The 14,618-nt window shown below is 36.1% G+C and overlaps 1 protein-coding gene across 2 annotated transcripts in view; it reads right to left on the minus strand.

Annotated features, from left to right (window-relative positions):
• The window catches only part of LOC120490692 (uncharacterized), a 62,875-nt gene that overhangs the window by 1,728 nt on the left and 46,529 nt on the right, over positions 1 to 14,618 (minus strand). For both annotated transcript variants that reach the window (XM_089123434.1, XM_039688028.2), the window contains 39 exons: positions 14,290 to 14,334; positions 14,146 to 14,199; positions 12,491 to 12,535; positions 11,905 to 11,958; positions 10,650 to 10,703; positions 10,507 to 10,560; positions 10,348 to 10,401; positions 8,934 to 8,987; positions 8,700 to 8,744; positions 8,515 to 8,559; positions 8,318 to 8,425; positions 8,156 to 8,209; positions 8,018 to 8,071; positions 7,778 to 7,831; positions 7,560 to 7,667; positions 7,387 to 7,440; positions 7,182 to 7,289; positions 6,438 to 6,491; positions 6,255 to 6,308; positions 6,119 to 6,172; positions 5,912 to 5,965; positions 5,696 to 5,803; positions 5,549 to 5,602; positions 5,385 to 5,438; positions 5,200 to 5,253; positions 4,964 to 5,017; positions 4,683 to 4,736; positions 4,502 to 4,555; positions 4,330 to 4,383; positions 4,189 to 4,242; positions 4,050 to 4,103; positions 3,826 to 3,879; positions 3,532 to 3,549; positions 3,265 to 3,318; positions 3,124 to 3,186; positions 2,527 to 2,692; positions 1,507 to 1,616; positions 1,341 to 1,421; positions 581 to 763 (listed from right to left, as the gene is read on the minus strand). In XM_089123434.1, coding sequence (XP_088979560.1) covers positions 581 to 763; positions 1,341 to 1,421; positions 1,507 to 1,616; positions 2,527 to 2,692; positions 3,124 to 3,186; positions 3,265 to 3,318; positions 3,532 to 3,549; positions 3,826 to 3,879; positions 4,050 to 4,103; positions 4,189 to 4,242; positions 4,330 to 4,383; positions 4,502 to 4,555; positions 4,683 to 4,736; positions 4,964 to 5,017; positions 5,200 to 5,253; positions 5,385 to 5,438; positions 5,549 to 5,602; positions 5,696 to 5,803; positions 5,912 to 5,965; positions 6,119 to 6,172; positions 6,255 to 6,308; positions 6,438 to 6,491; positions 7,182 to 7,289; positions 7,387 to 7,440; positions 7,560 to 7,667; positions 7,778 to 7,831; positions 8,018 to 8,071; positions 8,156 to 8,209; positions 8,318 to 8,425; positions 8,515 to 8,559; positions 8,700 to 8,744; positions 8,934 to 8,987; positions 10,348 to 10,401; positions 10,507 to 10,560; positions 10,650 to 10,703; positions 11,905 to 11,958; positions 12,491 to 12,535; positions 14,146 to 14,199; positions 14,290 to 14,334 — 2,583 coding nt within the window. The remainder of the gene's footprint in view (positions 1 to 580; positions 764 to 1,340; positions 1,422 to 1,506; positions 1,617 to 2,526; positions 2,693 to 3,123; positions 3,187 to 3,264; positions 3,319 to 3,531; positions 3,550 to 3,825; positions 3,880 to 4,049; positions 4,104 to 4,188; positions 4,243 to 4,329; positions 4,384 to 4,501; positions 4,556 to 4,682; positions 4,737 to 4,963; positions 5,018 to 5,199; positions 5,254 to 5,384; positions 5,439 to 5,548; positions 5,603 to 5,695; positions 5,804 to 5,911; positions 5,966 to 6,118; positions 6,173 to 6,254; positions 6,309 to 6,437; positions 6,492 to 7,181; positions 7,290 to 7,386; positions 7,441 to 7,559; positions 7,668 to 7,777; positions 7,832 to 8,017; positions 8,072 to 8,155; positions 8,210 to 8,317; positions 8,426 to 8,514; positions 8,560 to 8,699; positions 8,745 to 8,933; positions 8,988 to 10,347; positions 10,402 to 10,506; positions 10,561 to 10,649; positions 10,704 to 11,904; positions 11,959 to 12,490; positions 12,536 to 14,145; positions 14,200 to 14,289; positions 14,335 to 14,618) is intronic.

A 14,618-nucleotide genomic window follows, 5' to 3' on the forward strand; every position in this document is an offset into this window, starting at 1 on the left:
TTCAAGTAAATATTGTAGGCCAAAGGGGTTCAGCTGACAAAAAAATACCTAATGTAAACCAATTGCTTTATTTTAGCAAGCTTACATTCAGGTCAGGCTTTCTACACCTACTTTTTCAAATCCAATCAATTCTCAAAGGATAAAATCAAAACCAGCCCTAAATATTTGATAATAATAAGATATGGTTCTTGAGTACCAAATTAGACTGATTAAGTAATAGTGCTGATCATGCAGCTTTATCATCTTAGGAATAAATTACATTTTTAAACATATTTAAATAGAAAACAGGTATTATTTTAAATTGTAATAATATTTCACAATATTACTGTTTTTACTGTATTTTTGATCAAATAAATGCAGACTTGGTGACTTGATAAGTGACTTCTTTCAAAAACATTAATAAAAATGATATAGACCCCAAACTTCTGAATATTAGTGTACATAATAACAAAATAAATTGATTTACTACTGCAATGAATTAATCGTGGACAAAATATTCACCTGTGTTAAAGTGATTTAATTAAAAATTAAATTAAATTAAATGATTTTTTTATAACTAGTGCCATTGGACACCACATACCACACAATCCTGTAATGCTCCTAAATAGCTCTGCTTCACTGCGTCTGTGAGGAACTGGACCTGTCGCTGTGTCTGGCCCAGTTGGTGTCCAGGGTAACAGGAGTACGTCACTCTCTGCTCTGCTCTGTTGCTCTGGAGTCGCAGGAACCGCAGCTGAACCACACTGAGGGCTGGATACTCAAGCTGACCAAAGATGGACAGATGGGATTTAATTGATTGATAAAATTGAGAACACATACAGTTTACTGGATGCAACAACAGGGATTAAAACTGAACATAAAAAGAGAAAGAATTTTATGGGTAATAAAAAGAACATTATTAGAAGCTATTAACCTGAACAATAAATTGAAGCGCTAAAAGGACAGCTCAATAAAAAAACAAAAAACTCTGTTCATCATTTTGTCAGCATCATGTCACTCAAAACATAGTTCATTTGAGGTATTTAAAATTTAATTTCAATTTAATTTCCATACAACAAAAAGGGAGGGTAACTGGGTCAAAAAAACAAAACAAAACAAAAAACACCACATAAAAGTACCATAAAAGTAAACTATTGACTTCTTAAGTACACAAGTCAAGAGTCTGTTAGTCTACAACAAAAAGGGAAGGTAACTGGTCCAAAAGTAACCAATCAAGAGTCTATAAGTCTACAAGCTCTATGAATTTTCATTTTAGGTGAACTTTCTCGCAGTCAGACTCCCTTCTTGGGGATAACCCAAACTTGACCAATAGGAATACACAGACCAATAGGACTACTTACTTTAAAACCTCCCTCCAGTGAACCTAACCAGTAAAACTTGCTGTTATTCCCTAAGTCATTCAGCCAAGTCCTTATGGGCAGCTGTGGAAATTGAAAGAGCAATAATAAGATGTTGATGTTTTTTTGACAAAGAGACACAGTAGTGAGGTGTTAGGTAGAACATTACATGTGCATCTCTGGGGTAAAGGCAGGTCTCTGCTCCTGAATTTGAGAAGTTACAGTAGGCCAAAAAAGCATCTAAAGGACTGCCTTGGTTTGGGTCAATGTAGTAGAAACCTGAAACAGTTATAAAAGTAGTTATTTAACAGACTGCTCAATCCAAAACCACTGACAGTATGCTTCATAGAACACAGACACTTCTTTCTTTAGTAAGACAGCTGAATTAAAAGAACATTGGATGTGCAAAAATAGCACCTTATTTAGAACTCTTTTCAGTGCTCTACATGAAATATTTTATTTATCCTATAGAAAACAATTGTAGAAGTAGTTTCAATAAAACAAAATGTGTTTTCATGGCCTCATGGCCTACTACATGACTTTGAGATAAGTCACACGGGAAGGAATGAGGTTTTAGCTGAAGAAGCTTGCGGTTGGCATCTGCACTGACACTAAGTTTCTCTTTGGTTCACATGACCTTCAACAAGTTCTGTTGATAAAAAATAATGAGGCAAAAACACTGAATAATCACTCTGTGGGACAATCAAAATATGTGTTTGACTAGTTGGCAGTTGGCCACCCTTACAAAGACAACAGGCTAGCCAATTAATGAAGTAACTGTGAGTGTTGTGGAGATTCCAGGAAGAGAAAAGGGAGGAGAGCACCTGCAATTGAGATCATAAGTTAAAACTATAAAAGTGTTGCGAGTGAGATGGTCAGATGTTCTGCAGGAATCTCGGCTATGTTGCTTTGTCCAATAAAGTCTAATTTTGACTTCTGATTCTGAACCTCTGCGTCTTGAGCATTAATTTGCAAGATTGAGAAGACTTTTCTCCACGACACTGTCCACTTGTTGTATCACCTGAGATAGTACTAAGAGTATGCTTTTCCAAAGTTTTTAAAACTCCAAAAACCCAACCACAACCAAAAAATATAATTGTAATGCAGAGATTTTTAAAAGACAGCACAAAAGAGAACATGAACAAACAGATACATGTTTGAAAGATGAAAGATAGAGGTGGGCTCTGACCACTGGTGTAGTTGGGATGGCACAGCCACAGCTCCAGACAGGTAGAGGCTGGGTGCTGCTTGCTGCCGTCTGGAGGGTCCACCAGAAGCCGGAGGTCATGGTACAGAGAGTCCAGCAATGTCTGAATCAGAGGGTAATTGGGCTTGTCTGAAATGTACATCAGGTCCTATTGGAGATGAAAAAGTAACACAAAGAGATTTACTATGCATATTACTTTCATTCAAATTTAAAATAAAAACATTCTTTACTTCGATAAATGTCTGAATCGAGAAAATATGGGGCGTGTTCTTACAAAAAAAACTAATTTTAAATGTACACAGAAAATCCCAAAAACTTTTAAATCAGGTTTACACAAATCCAAATTTCTAGGTGGCTTGAAATATCTTGAGTGGAAATGCATCTCAGTCTGAATAGTCTAAATTAAGTACTTCTTCTGTTGTTTAGGATGTATGTAACATCATGCAAAATATGCTCATTTTAGTGCATACAGTGAACTGTGTGGCATTTGCTAGTGCCGTGTGAACAAGACATTACCAACATGAAATTATCAGCAATGTATTTAAGAGAAAAGAGCCATTACGTTTTTAAATAACTTGCCTTGATCTGAGTCATGGTCAGGTTCACAGTATTACCAGCAGGTCCTGGTGGCCCCGGTGGCCCCTAAAATAATCAAACAAACAGAAATATTTATTTTTTTCGTATTGTTAAAAGCACTGTAAAGTGTGTCTGACAACTTACTGGAATGCCCCGTCTTCCAATGGGGCCAGGAGGCCCCTGAAATCCCTTGAGTCCCTAAAATTAGAGATATTTAACTGATGTACAGAACTTAACATGGTCAAATTAACATATACTGTAAATAAATAAATAAAATAATTTATATAACTATAAAAATAAAAATAATTAAACATCATTTATTTATGTTTTTTCAAGTTTTTTAATCTAGAGCATTGTCTTTTAACTTGATAGATACTGACTAAAGAAAGCTTTGAAAATTAAATTTCATACCTTGTCTCCAAACAAGCCCTGTAGGTTGGAGGAGATAAAAGAGAAATAAATTATAAATGATCTTCTGGGAAAAAATAAAAAAATAAAAATAAAAATCTGTGGCTGCGATAAAGCACTTCACTTGTCCTTGCTTATGCCATTAAAAATTAATTAACCATGCTTTCATATTTTGAAAGGACAGAGTACATGTAAATGTATCTGCAGCAAATGTGTTAATGCAAATTAGGCTACGGTTTAAAAGGCACAGTTCACTATTATTTTTAACGCTGAAACATAAAAAAAAGACATATTTACTGGTAGTCCAGGTATTCCAGGTGTCCCTCTAGGCCCAGCTGGACCAATATTGCCCTTTAGGAAAAAGTATATGCATTCCATAATTAGTTATGTAGCAGATGCTTTTAACCAAAGCAACTTAAAAATGAAGGAGAAAGAATTGAGATATCTATTAAAATGTATTATATTAAAAACTAAGAAAAAAAACAAAAGAATATGTGTTTTCAAGATGTTTTGACTTTTACCTGAACCCCCTTTGGTCCTGGGGGTCCTGGAGGACCAAGAGGCCCCAAACTCCCCTAAAGAGGATAAATAAATACTCTTATAAGAGAACTGAATAGGTTGTACTGCAGAATCATTGGATGTGCTTGTGAAATGCCAAACCTTCAAGCCATCTCTCCCTGGTGGACCAAGAGGTCCCTGATCCCCTTTCTCACCCTATTATGGACAGGTTAAGGAATTAACATTAAGAAAGTGTTTTTATGGCACAAAAATAATCATGTTGGAGTACATTTTTAAAAGCACCTCTGCTCCTTTGACACCTCGCTCGCCAGGCTCTCCTTTCACCCCTTGGATTCCCTGTCAAGCATCAAGCATGTTAATATTATCCTATTTAATTCATTCCCACAATATTATTTAATCCAAAAGATGTGCCAATTTTAAAATGGACTGTTCTGACCAGGAGTATTAATCTTACCATACTTCCACTCCATCCAGGAAGTCCTTTCTCTCCTTCATCTCCTATCTCTCCCTATTGGACAAGGAGGAGGCAAGAAGGAAATACCTTGTACTAACTTGTCCAATTGAAGCCATGGGTTTCAAAAATCAAGCTTGTCATGTGTTTAAATGCCATGTTGATATAATCTCTGAACTCTGACCTTTTCTCCTCTTGGTCCTCTGGTCCCTCTCAACCCTGCCTTTCCTCTTTTACCCTTTTCGTCGAACACCAAAAAATAAAAAATAAAATCAGTTTTTCAATCCTAATCACCACAATTTTACAAATGTTTGTCCTGCATTATGACATCAGAGTCTAAAATAACCTAAGTATATTCATAACAATTTAATGTCATTAAACTTTGTTGTCTTTTACTTAGAGATTTGGAAACATTTAATAGAATCTAAGCACAAAAGGCACTTTTGAGGGCATATCACATCTTACCCTCCGTCCAATGTGACCTATTTTTCCAGGTGCTCCATCTTTGCCTTGAGCTCCCTAAAAATGCATCAATAACCAAATTCAAATTTGAAATGAATTTGCAGATAAGAGTCCTGGGAAATCTGTATGCTTAAACACAGCTCTCACATTTGACAGCAAGGACAAAGGTATAGAGAAAGAACTTTTATTTTAGATAGCAGACAGGGATTAAGACAGTGAAAAGAACATTGTGACCTTACCTTCACTCCTTTCATGCCCTCTTTTCCTTGAGGTCCTGGGTTACCCAAACGGCCCTGCAACAACCAAAACTTATCAAGGACCTGATGATTAAGCAAGCAGAGTTGAAACAAAGGCATAATTAAATTAAGGTCTATCTATTTGTTGTCTCTTTTCTGTAAATGTACACTTTTGTCTGGGAACTGACCTGAGTTCCTGGTGGGCCTGGCGAGCCCCTTGCCCCTTCCTCACCTTGTGGACCCTAAGGTAGTAGATTTGAATTGATATAACTGGGTTAATCAAACACATGTACTGTATTTCTATATACAGCCAACCACAAAACGTCACACCAACTGATTTTAATGTCCGTACCTCCAAACCAAGCAGTCCTGGAGGCCCTTGTATGCCTGGAAGGCCATCTGGTCCCTAAAGGGAGGAGATGAGTTCATTTTGAACATGTAGTAGATTTATTGATGATCAATTTAATTTTCCATTTAGTGGAGTTCATCGTAAGCTCACCTTCACCCCTTGTTCTCCTTTATCTCCTGGGTCTCCTTTCTCCCCTTCAGGCCCTGGGAGACCTTTAGGGCCCAAATGACCTTGGGGACCAAATGATCCAACACCACCCTGTAGGTCAAGGTATGATAATGAATCAGTTAGAAGTAAAACACATACTGTAGATTGTCTAAGAATAGGCTATCATCTTAATGATGAATATAAACATGAAAAATTTGCCTGTGTGCCGGCTTTTCCTGAGTCACCTCGTACGCCTTTGGGACCTGCAATTCCCTGAGGCACAAAGCAAAGATATGAATAACGGAACATAAATAAAACAGCAATTTTTTTGACATTCGAAGTAATGCAAATAAGATGTTCTATGTTATGAGCTTTGCAGAATATATTAATATAGTAAATGTATTTTCATTTCAAGTGGATCATAACCTCAGGTCCAGCATCTCCTGGCTCACCAAGTAAACCACTCAGCCCAACTTCTCCCTAAAAGAGACACTTAGATTTAGACCATACTAATACATTCAATAATCTAAATATGTTTTAAGTGAACAATCAAATGTGGTACCTTGCTTCCTGGAGGTCCATCTGGCCCCACCAGCCCTGGATGGCCTGGTCCACCCTGAAACACAAGAAAACAGGAACTGTTTATCAATAACAACCATATCAAACAGGAATATCAGTTAATCATTCTCAGGTGAAACAGATCATAGAGTATGATGAACTCTAGTAAAATAAGGACACTACACACCTCTACACCTTTCAGACCAGCAGGTCCATTCCCGCCCATGAGGCCTGACTCTCCCTGACATAAAAACAGCAAACGATAAACACAAATGCAATAAAATTGGACAAAAAAAAGTCAAGATACCATGCATTTTTACATGGTAAAAGAACATGAGACATATTTTAGTGTTTTCCATTTAGGAAAAATACCTGCATCTCCATTCAAAAGCTTGAAGTCAGTAAGATTTTTTAAAGCTTCTGAAAGATGTCTCTTGCTCACCAAGACATTTATTTGATCAAATGTACAGTAAAATACAAAACTAATATTGTGAAATATTATTATATTTTAAAATAACTCATCTACTTTTACTAATTACGTCTATTTTAAAATGTAATTTCTTTCTGTGATGGGCAGGCAGAATTTTGAGCAGTCATTACTCCAGTTTCACATGATCCTTAAAAAAGTATTAAAATATACAGATTTGGTGCTTTAAGAAACATTTAATTTATTATTAACGTTGAAAACAGTTTGTTCTGATTAATATTTTTGCACTTACTTGAAATAAATATTTTTTTTTTGTAATATTATAAATGTATTTACTTTTTAAATTAATGAATCCTTGCTGAATAAAAAATACTGATTTCTTTCCAATAGCAGCGTAGATCAAATGATAATATAAATAGAGAAGATACTTAATAAAAAACATGTCAGGGTAAATAAAATGTTATGCGAACAAATGCATAATATAAAATGCTAATTTGCACTCACCAGTAGTCCAATTTGACCCTTGGCTCCCTTGAGTCCCTTCTCTCCCTGCTCCCCTATGTCTCCCCACGGCCCATCTATACCAGTAAATCCTCGTGGCCCAATATCACCCTGAGGGGAAAAAAAGAAATATAGTACAACAGCATTTTCCCTAAATGACACTATAGTGGTATATTATAGTATATTTATTCATATAAAAATGAATGACCTTTTCTCCTTTAGAGCCGGGGTCTCCAGCAACACCAACTGGACCAGCATCACCCTTTATAAGGAGAAAAACACCAATATTACTCTTTTAAAAGACAGCGAGACTGATCGTATTTGAGACCTTTAGGGGTAAATTGCAAAGTTGTGCCGACATTAAGAAATTATTCTCCACACCTCATTGCCTGCTGGGCCTGGTGGACCCATTGGACCTTTAGCACCTGGAGGGCCAATGTTTCCTTTTGGTCCTTGAAGACCGAGCTTTCCGAAGGGACCTCTGTCCCCCTGCCAGTAGAAAACAAATGTTAAAAAATACAAGAAAAAAAAAACCTACATTAATGTTATTTTTGTCTATAATTTTATGATAGTAAATTTCATTTCAATTGTCAACTGACCTTATCACCTTTCCTTCCAGGAGGCCCCTCCAAACCCGTTGGACCAGTTGGACCCTACAGATGTCAGAGGAAAGCTTTCACCATATCTCAGTTGCCAACAATTTATTAAATCTCTAACCATTTGAGACTGTGTCATTGTGATTTCACTCTGGTTCATTAAAACATCACATGGCTTAATGTTTTAGTTTGCTATTCGGTACTGAACATAAAGATCAAACAATTTTGCAGTGCCAATCTAACCTGTGGCCCTTCCAGTCCGAGAGGCCCGTTGTCACCAGGAGGGCCCATCATTCCCTGTGCATTTATAGCAACTTTTAGTGATTTCGAAAGGGAAACACAATCTGAGATATTCCAAATCTTCTAAATCACTTAAATCACCTTTTCTCCTTTCATCCCATCTACACCTGGCACTCCATTTCCCCCCTGTAAACCCTAAAGAAAGAAAGGAAACAATTTTAATTTGATGTCAATCAACATCTTTCATTTAGCAAAGCTTTTAAAATACATCATCATGTATGGTAGGGAGGATTTTTAACTTACTGGAATACCCTGGGGCCCGTTTGGCCCAGGTTCTCCTGAGAGCCCTTTACTTCCACTGGGTCCTGATTTTCCAATGACCCCACTGACACCCTGAAGTCCTGGAGGACCCTATATAGACAATCAATCATAATCAGTGTTTGAAAATTAACAGCCAAACTGAGATATAATATAAATGAAAGAGCTGATTGTGCGCTCACACATGGCCCATCTGTTCCCTGATGCCCGGGATCTCCCTGACGGCCCTGCAGAGAGGTAACCCATTTATTTTTCAAAGGAAATAAATGAAACCTTTTATATTTCAGCACTGCTTTATGAGAAATCAAACTTCACTGAACGAGTTTGGTCAGAATTTTTTTTATTTTCTTCGAGAAGTGGTATATACCTGGGGTCCTGGCAGGCCTTTTTCTCCTACTGGACCAGGGGGGCCCTAAAAAACACATAAAGGTTAACAGTATTAGTCACCACAACCACAACATGCAAATGGCAGTGTTACAGCAGTGGAAACTGAAATAGGTTTGTCCATAAAATAAAAGAAATTAAGGTACAGCAACTGAAGTAGAAAATAAAAATGATTTGCTCGATTTAGCTTAAAGTACTAGATCCATCAGACACTTACTGGTGGTCCAGGCTTTCCATGTGGTCCAGGAGACCCTCTTAGACCTGTCTCTCCCTATGGCAAAACAAATGTATTTTTTTTAGCTAAAGTTACAATTAAAAAGACTAAAAACAGACAGGCTTTGCTTTAAACCCAAGTGAGCAGTCTAAATTTTGAGTCATCATCATAATAGGAAGGTTATTCCAAGCTTATAATGGATGGGAAAATCCCAGAAAGCATAGTGACAAACTCAGAAAGTGATATGTTGATCAATAAAATTCTTTATATAACAATTTAAGGTATTATGAAACACTACTTAACAAAATATTTGAAAATAGATATATTCAGTTTCAGTACTGACAAAATATTGACTTTAAATATGCGGCCTTTCAAATGTTTGTGGTCAGTAAGATTTTTTTTTTTTTTAAACGTTTTGGAAAGAAGTCTCTTATGCTCACCAGGGCCGCATTTATTTTATCGAAAAATACAGTAAAAAACGTAATATTGTGATAATATTACAATTTAGGCTGAATTTTCAGCAGCCACTACTCAGTAGCACAGTAGTGCTACTCCAGTCTTTAGGGTCACATGATCATTCATAAATCATTCCATTCTAATACGCTTATGTCGTGTTCAAGAAACATTTCTTACTATTAAAACAGTTGTGCAGCTTAATATTGTTGTCTTTTTTTCAGGATTATATGATGAAGAGAAAGATTAGAACAGCAATTATTTTAAATAAAAATCTTTTGAAACATTATGTCTTCACTGTCACTTTTGATCAATTTAAAGTGAAAAAAAAAATGAACATTTGTAATCACTTACTCAAAAAAAAAGTCAAAGGCTACATCAACTGTCTGGTTTCCAAAATTCTTTTAAAATATAGTATATAGTTTGAGTTCAACAGAAGAAAGAAACCATTCATCTTTGGAACAACATGAGTAAATGATGACAAAATTTATATTTTTGGGTGAACCACACCTTTAATGTGTCCTTGTTAAATAGAAGTATTAATTTTTTTTATTTAATTTAATTTAATTAAAACAACTTACTGACCTACCTAAATAAAAATCCACCCAATATCTGTGTGTACTGTGCAGTCCTTTTCTCTTATATGTGTATCATGTTAGCTTAGCAACATGCAAACTTTGTTCAAAGTCAAATCTCTGATAATTATAATTATCAAAACTGATAATTGAGCCTAATAACTATAATTGAGCCTAATAAAAAAACTGATAATTTAAACCTAATCCATTTAGGTTAGGAATTTGCCTTATAGGTCAGCCTATTATGCAGACTATGAGGCAGGTTCACTATGATAAGAACAGAGCCTTTATCTGTGGGTATGCTTTGACATTATAACTGTAAAATACAACAGCATAATATAATGGCATTATGGTTAATGCAGGATGGTTAAAGTGCAATTTGTCTTTACTCTGTCTCCAGCGTGGCCTGGTCTTCCTCTCATACCCATGTTTCCTGGAAAACCCTTAAAAGAATATGACAGAGTTATGTCAAAACATCAACCTCAAGTACAATACTCCTAATCCTGCTCCTTTTTTCCTCTATAAAGCCCTGTAGAGGGGTCACTTACATACATGCCTACAGGGCCCTGCGGTCCCTCCACTCCTGTCTTTCCAGAGAAACCCTGAGAAAAATAAATACCAAAACATCATGAAAAATCAGCAGCTTGGTCATATGAGTTATATTAGAGCAAAGAAATAATTCACAACATACCCTCTCTCCTGGTGGTCCTGGACTGCCCATAGATCCCTCTCGTCCAGGCAGACCCTGTCATTGAAACACATAATCAGTTCAGATTTAACAATCCACAAACAGATCACAATGCAGATTTTTTTTTTTGTATTAAGTTGCTGAAGTGATCTTATAGACCTTAGTCAGGGTCGCGGCATATTCGATTTTTTGACAGGAATCAAAATGAGGTTGTGAGGAGGAATATACAGTAATGCAGTGTATTCGATGTTTTGTACTGTTGTTTAACAACATAAAAAAGGCGTGATCTAAGACCTTTATACAGTGTGCACCATTGTTAAGACGGTATGTCCATCCCTTACAGCCTCGTTTTCATCTGTTAAATTCATCTTGTTAGCATCTACTGTAAGGTGACTAAGGTCAATTAATCTAATTATGTTTCTCAACCTTCTCTCTGTTCATAACAAACTCGATGAATAGGTCAAATTAATCACCAGCATGCAACTGAATGATAATACAATTTTTGCATTAATATCCATTTGTGTTGGAAAGGCAAAACTATTTGTATTTGAATGTGGGGAGAAGTGGGTTTCTTATGCTCACCAAGGCTGCATTTATTTAACTATAAATATTTATATTTTAAACTGTCATTTATTCCTGTGAAGACAAAGTAACTTCCAGCCATAACTTCAGTCTTCAGTATCACATGATCCATCAGAAATCCTTCTAATATGCTGAACCAAGAGTTGAATCCTGTGAAACTGTTGTGTCTGAGCCGATTAACTGAAGTCTGTCAGACAAATTACACAAACAATGGCTGATTAAAAGATCCAAATACGCTTTGATCTCTATTTGATTTTGCATGTGCTCCAGTAGAATATGTGTAAGTGTAATCGTATGCATTATGTATATAAAAAACAGAACACACATATAACTTCAAGACTGCCACCTCAACTTTTTTATATATTGAAAGGCAGACGTGCCAAGAAATATAGAAAATGTAATCTGAATACACAGCGTAAAAAATGCAATACTATGAAAAATAATATGTAATATGGATTCAGTTTTCTAAACACACTGTAGGAAATAAAGTTGGCAATTCAAATAGGGGTCAGGAGGGTGTCTGTCTTGCAAGCAGGGGAATTTACAATGCTGACATTTTGTCATCATTCTTGTGCTTACAAATAAACTATTCAGCTTCAGGCACAGCAGACTAGTAAACTCTGAAGTGATTTAAACACGTGTGTGGAACTGACAGAGAATAGAGAAGAAAACTCACCATAGATCCTGGGGGTCCATCCTGACCAGGTTCTCCAGGAATACCTTGCAATCCCTGAGGTTTGAGAAACCAACCAAGAACTTAAAAGCCTGTGTGTTCATGTGTGTTACCAGTGTTTCCGCTACCACCACTGACCATCACTCTTCTTGCCTACTGCATTTTACTGGACTCATTTATAGCTGGTAGGGTGCAAATTAAACTTTGACAAGCTGCACATAACACTGGTGCCCACTAAATTCCTGGGAAGGCCGTCTTTGTTTGAATAACCTCTTTATGATTCATAAAAGGCATAGCCCATCCTCTATAAAATGTGATCATCACTTTTTTATTTGATCTGCACTGGGAGCTCAGTCTGCTGGATTCATGACAACAATCTGCATTATAGAGCTCCATTCACTGCCAAAAACGGCTCATTAATGGTAAATAGAGTCTGTTAGAGGTGCTCAATATGAAAGCTTAGCAGTGATAACTAAATAAACAGTTTCTGCCAAGTAGCTAAAGACTACATTAAATGACTTTATAAATGCCAATATAGACTTTAAAACCATTTGTAGGTGGGATATTACATAAAGAGTTCTGAACCCACCGTTGGTCCTTTAATTCCTGCATTACCCACAAGGCCTTGAAGTCCCTGGAGCACAAGAAAGAACAATGAGAATGAATTTGAACTTTTTACAGTCTCTGTTGAAGTACCTGTTTACTAGGACATGTATTGAGCTATTTATAGTAACTGTAACAATAGACAAATGTATCTGTATTTAATATAATACTCCATTCTTTACTAAATTCTTGTACCCTCTTTCCGAAATAGGAAATGTGCTGTGATTGGTTAGATGGCCTAGTGTGTCATGATTGGCACAGCTTAGCACATGTTCGTGAAATGTCCTCAGCGAATTCTGTGCAAACTGCGAATTCTTCTGTAGTCTAAATATTAATGATGCCGTAAACTTAAAACCAATCCGAGCCTAATTCAGACCCTGACAATGTTAAAGGGATACTCCACTTTTTTCGGAAATAGGCTCATTTTACAACTCCCCCAGAGTTAAACAGTAGGGTTTTACCATTTTCGAATCCATTCAGCCGATTTTCTGATATTTAGAAGAATATCAGTAACCAGACAGTTTCTGGTCTCATCGACTTACATAGTAGGAAAAAAATATACTATGGAAATCAATGAGACCAGAAACTGTCTGTTTACTGATATTCTTCTAAAAATCTGAAAATCAGCTGAATACATTCGAAAACGGTAAAACTCGACCATTTAACTCTGGAGGAGTTGTAAAATGAGCCTATTTCCAAAAAAAAAGTGGGGTATCCCTTTAACGAGAGGATCGTGCAGAACGGATTTCATGCTCAGGCTTTGCAAGCATGGATTGTATGTTTCAGAGTGGTATGCTTTTGTAATTTTCTTATACATTATATTTATGATGTGCAGGATTACAAATTTTTACTTAAATGTTTAAATTAGGTTCCACTACAATAGTATATAAACTGAGAAGGTCTAGTAGACTGAATTTATCATTTGAGTATAAATGTGAGAGTATGGGTGATACAACCAGGCTGTTTGGATTACCATCTATACATGACACTGTTATGCTGATGAGATCAGGGCTGGGGAATTTCCACTAACAAGCTGAATCCTATACTTTGTTAGAGAGTGTCTACACCTCTACAGTATGTAACGGTATATGTATATGTAACGGTTTTTGAACGAAGCAGACTACAGCAATGCAACAACAATAAAGAATCCTGCCTAAAGATACTACCGAGTCTCCTGGTCTTCGCTTCTGTGTTCCTACACTTTAGAAATAGAAGTTCACTACAGATGTTATCCACCATTTAATCGTGCTATTTGTCAGAAAACTAAGATCGATCTCTAAACCATGGTTCATTTTTCGTAAGGAGCCATGGACAGTCTTACAAAAGCAAGAGCTTACAAAAGCTACAGTAAACAAGCTCTTCTCCATAAAATGTGCAGCGCACAGATACACATTTGGGTTTTAATATTCATCGAGCCATTGTTGTGTTTCTTGAAAAGGGGATTCTGTCAAATATCAAAATATCTCCCTTTGGAGTGGACTTTGAGCTTTCTAACCTTGCAGATCTTTACTATGCTCAAACAGCAACATTAGACTAGAAAAATATGTTTTCATAATATAATGCAGCCTTCTTGATTGAAGTACAAATGCATCAACAATATGTTTTTACAGTTATCATGGTATTAGAATATAGAATGGGAACCTGTGTACCAGGCTTTCCTTCAGCTCCAACAGGTCCAGGTGGGCCAGGTAAACCCTGCAATAAACGCCATCAACACTGATATCATCAACATAATGGGGAGTTAAGGATTTCCATTACTCTCCGCTTTTGTATATGGACACTTACAGGAAGTCCAGGCATGCCATTGTGACCCCTCTGCCCTGTTCGTCCCTGAAAATGTATTGATACATCATTAAATGCAATATTAAACAGCTTTTTTTCTATTTGTAATACTTTAAAGCTTATGACCATAATACACTACCATTCAAATATTTTAGGTCAGTAGGATTCTTATGCTCACTGCATTTATTTTACAAAAATACAGTAAAAAAATGTCATACTGTAAAAAATTATTAAAATTTTAAAGCACTGTGTTCTATTTTACTTTTATTTAAAATTAAATTAAAATTATTTTAAAAGATAATTTAGTAACATTACATAACATGACTATAATA

This window comes from Pimephales promelas, chromosome 19, assembly GCF_988280905.1.
Source record: "Pimephales promelas chromosome 19, fPimPro1.hap1.1, whole genome shotgun sequence".
Taxonomy (NCBI): domain Eukaryota; kingdom Metazoa; phylum Chordata; class Actinopteri; order Cypriniformes; family Leuciscidae; genus Pimephales; species Pimephales promelas.